The 3,073-nt window shown below is 38.8% G+C and overlaps 1 protein-coding gene across 1 annotated transcript in view; it reads right to left on the reverse strand.

The window, feature by feature from the left end:
- The window catches only part of LOC104767546 (coatomer subunit beta'-3-like), a 4,950-nt gene continuing 1,958 nt past the window's right edge, over positions 82 to 3,073 (reverse strand). Inside the window, exons 6-17 of the mRNA XM_010491557.1 lie at positions 2,910 to 3,041; positions 2,678 to 2,809; positions 2,441 to 2,589; positions 2,188 to 2,256; positions 1,805 to 1,955; positions 1,631 to 1,696; positions 1,127 to 1,315; positions 859 to 999; positions 639 to 713; positions 439 to 544; positions 198 to 289; positions 82 to 108 (exon numbers count right to left, since the gene is read on the reverse strand). Of these exons, the coding sequence (XP_010489859.1) occupies positions 82 to 108; positions 198 to 289; positions 439 to 544; positions 639 to 713; positions 859 to 999; positions 1,127 to 1,315; positions 1,631 to 1,696; positions 1,805 to 1,955; positions 2,188 to 2,256; positions 2,441 to 2,589; positions 2,678 to 2,809; positions 2,910 to 3,041 (1,329 nt within the window). The remainder of the gene's footprint in view (positions 109 to 197; positions 290 to 438; positions 545 to 638; positions 714 to 858; positions 1,000 to 1,126; positions 1,316 to 1,630; positions 1,697 to 1,804; positions 1,956 to 2,187; positions 2,257 to 2,440; positions 2,590 to 2,677; positions 2,810 to 2,909; positions 3,042 to 3,073) is intronic.

Raw genomic sequence — 3,073 nt, forward strand, 5'->3', positions numbered from 1 at the left:
TGCTCTTTAGGAATTGTAGGTAAAATCTGATTGGCTCTATCCAAATCGCCTCGCATCACAAGAGTCTTGTATTCAATCAGGCTAAGCAGCAGGGTATATCCTACGACACTGCATTCCCATAAAAAGGTGAAATACGTCATCAAATTATGTATGCATTATAAAACAGTCTGAAATATAACACAAATAAAGAAACGTACTTGAATTCTTTGTCTATCAAGTACACCCGGCTTTGGTTGGCCATATAGCCTAACAAATACATTGGGCGGTCCAAATGATACATTGTGGTTACCTGCCATAAGTATATTAGAAGCTAAGATATAATGTAGCTCATAAATATCATTAGAAATCAAAATACACTCTTGGGTACCTCGCCTCCAACACAATAGTTAAGCTTCCAAGAAGAGTTGTTGTAAATGAAGCAGTCCCCAACCCATATACCTGTCCTGACACGTTCATCGTTCTCGTGGAGAACCTCAAAAGCATCATCAACACCCTCCTCATCAGTTGGTTTTCCACTATCAAAATGCGAGGAAACCAAGTCACGCTGTAACAGCAAGAGGAACACCAGGGTAAGCTTTTGGACAATCCACGAAAGTGACTATATATAGCTGGAAATTTGAGGTTGAACGGATTCTCACATTGTACTTCAAGATATAGAATGACGTATCACTAGCAATGGCTACTAAATCACCACTTTCAGCCCAATACAGATTCTGCAGATTTTTCGTGGGAGCACTAAAGAGTTAGTAAATACGCAAATGGGGACAAATTCCATCTAAAAATAAAATGTAAAGAGAGAGAATTGAAAAACGTGATGAATGCTAACTTCTCATAACAGAGACAAGTTAACTGGGATACCTTTACTGTGACATCAATTTGTTGAATCAGCCTGCATTCAGCCCAATCATAAAAGCAGATAAAATCATTTGAACACATTGCCAACAAGGTTCCTCCAAAGATCTTCTCAGCTGAGAAAGTAGGCCGAATACTCTTCCTTTCCTGAAAACACCACCTTTTATTAATACAGCAGACCCAGCAATAGCTGTCTCTGTTGCAAACATCTGCAGTTTCTAGAATCGCACTCTAACAAAATTGTATAAGTAAGACCACAATGAGAATAGCAAACCTGGAAATTTCTATTGCATATCTTTATCTTTGATGAACTTTCTCTAACTGCACATTCCCCCTCGGATGACCAAACAAATTCCAGCCCAGACCCGAAAGATCTATTTCTCCAAACTACAGATGTGTAGATTATGTACTCTCCATCACCACAAACAACGACAGTCCTCCCATGAGGGTTGTGCTTCAAGCTCTGAGAGTTAAAATGGCTACATATGAGATACAAGAGATGATTATTCTGAACCACACTCTTGGGACTTCATATGATACATAGTTTCAAATTATCATCTATTAACGCTTCATTTTAAATATAAAATTGTTTTAAATAACCATAAAAACTTAAGATCTAGCTGAAGCATGGCTCCTAGTGATACCCACCAATACTTCAATGCTCATGTCCATCACACCCATTTAAGTGGGACATGCACCAAAAATGTTTACCCAAAGATCCTATAATAGTTCAACACTACAGAAAAAGTTTTGAATGGTGTTGTGTAGTAACGCTCACTTGTGGATAAAGATCACAGGTCCCCAGCTCTTTAACAGACAAGGGAAGTCTTTCTCCATCAGTAACCTAAGGTAGAGAGAAATGAAGCTTAAACTCATCAGGCAAACAAATAAATAGTTAAGGGGCACAGGTTTCCCATGCCAGAATACAAGAGTTACAAAATCAGAGCTAGACCTCGTAACCTGCACCAATACTTTTGATGTTTGCAGTTTGAATTTCATTATGCTTAGCCCATATAATTTTTCCGCTACTGTCCATGCTAGCGACAGGAATTTCTCGTCCAAGTTTAACCATAATGGTTCCTTCATCATATCCAATCACAACCCTGTAAAATACAAACACATGCGTCGTTGATGGTCCTGTATGATCAGTTGAAAAAGGTCTAAACACTGATCCCTCAAAAGCTCCTAGCTACTCTGAGTGACCTTATCTATCCAAATCGTCAATTTCAGAGGAAATCTAGCTACAAAAAGGACAAAATCAAATATTCTATCTATAGAGAACATCTACCCCTCGATCATAATTCGAAAAATCATTAAGTAGGGAGCAGAACTCACCGCCGCGAACTTTTGATGTAACCAATGGCCCAGACTCTCTCGAGACCATAATTCAATGTGTTTTCTAGCCTGAAAAAGAAATATAAGATTGAAAATAACAGATCAAACGACCAAAAGAGAAAGCAAACCTATGGTGAAAATGTATACAAGAAAGAACCCCATGTGAACATGGTTTAGTTGAGTCATGAGTGTTAAAGACCTAAACCATATTATTGTTATGTCTTTTGACAGAAATAATTTTAGGTGAAAATACCTGTAAGTCGTGGAGTGCCAAATGCGAACAGTGCCATCCTCAGAACCTGTGATTATTATCGGAAGCTCAGGATGGAAACATACGGCAGATACATTGTGTGTGTGCCCATCTAGCGTCTGGACACAACTTTTGGTTTGATAATCCCATACCTGAAAAAGTACCACAAGTAAATGATCTGCAAATACATAATTCACAGGGGAAGCAAAGCACATATAGGAATCTTAACCGGAAGCATACCCTAGCAGTATGATCATCAGAGCCAGTAATTAAGTAAGGTTTATCACCCCCTGTGAAATAGTCTACGCAGTTGACTCCTTTCTGATGAGCATCCAGTGTAAAATTTGGGTCTGGGGAACCGAGATTCCATATCTGAAGATGAACAAGCATGAAAAAAAGTCTGAGCAAACACTTATTAAAGCACTTTGTACTGACTAAACCATTAATCTAAGCGCATTGACCTCTTTCACACCTTTATGGTACGATCAAGCGATGCACTGGCAAAAGTGTTGGTGTCTTTTGGATTGAATACCACTTGCATCACATAGTGTGAATGTCCCTCAAATATCTGAGTACAAGCCCAACCATTTTCCCAGTCCCAAAGCTTTATGAGCATATCATCAGAAGATGATAGCA

Source organism: Camelina sativa, chromosome 19 (assembly GCF_000633955.1).
Source record: "Camelina sativa cultivar DH55 chromosome 19, Cs, whole genome shotgun sequence".
NCBI classification, from domain to species: domain Eukaryota; kingdom Viridiplantae; phylum Streptophyta; class Magnoliopsida; order Brassicales; family Brassicaceae; genus Camelina; species Camelina sativa.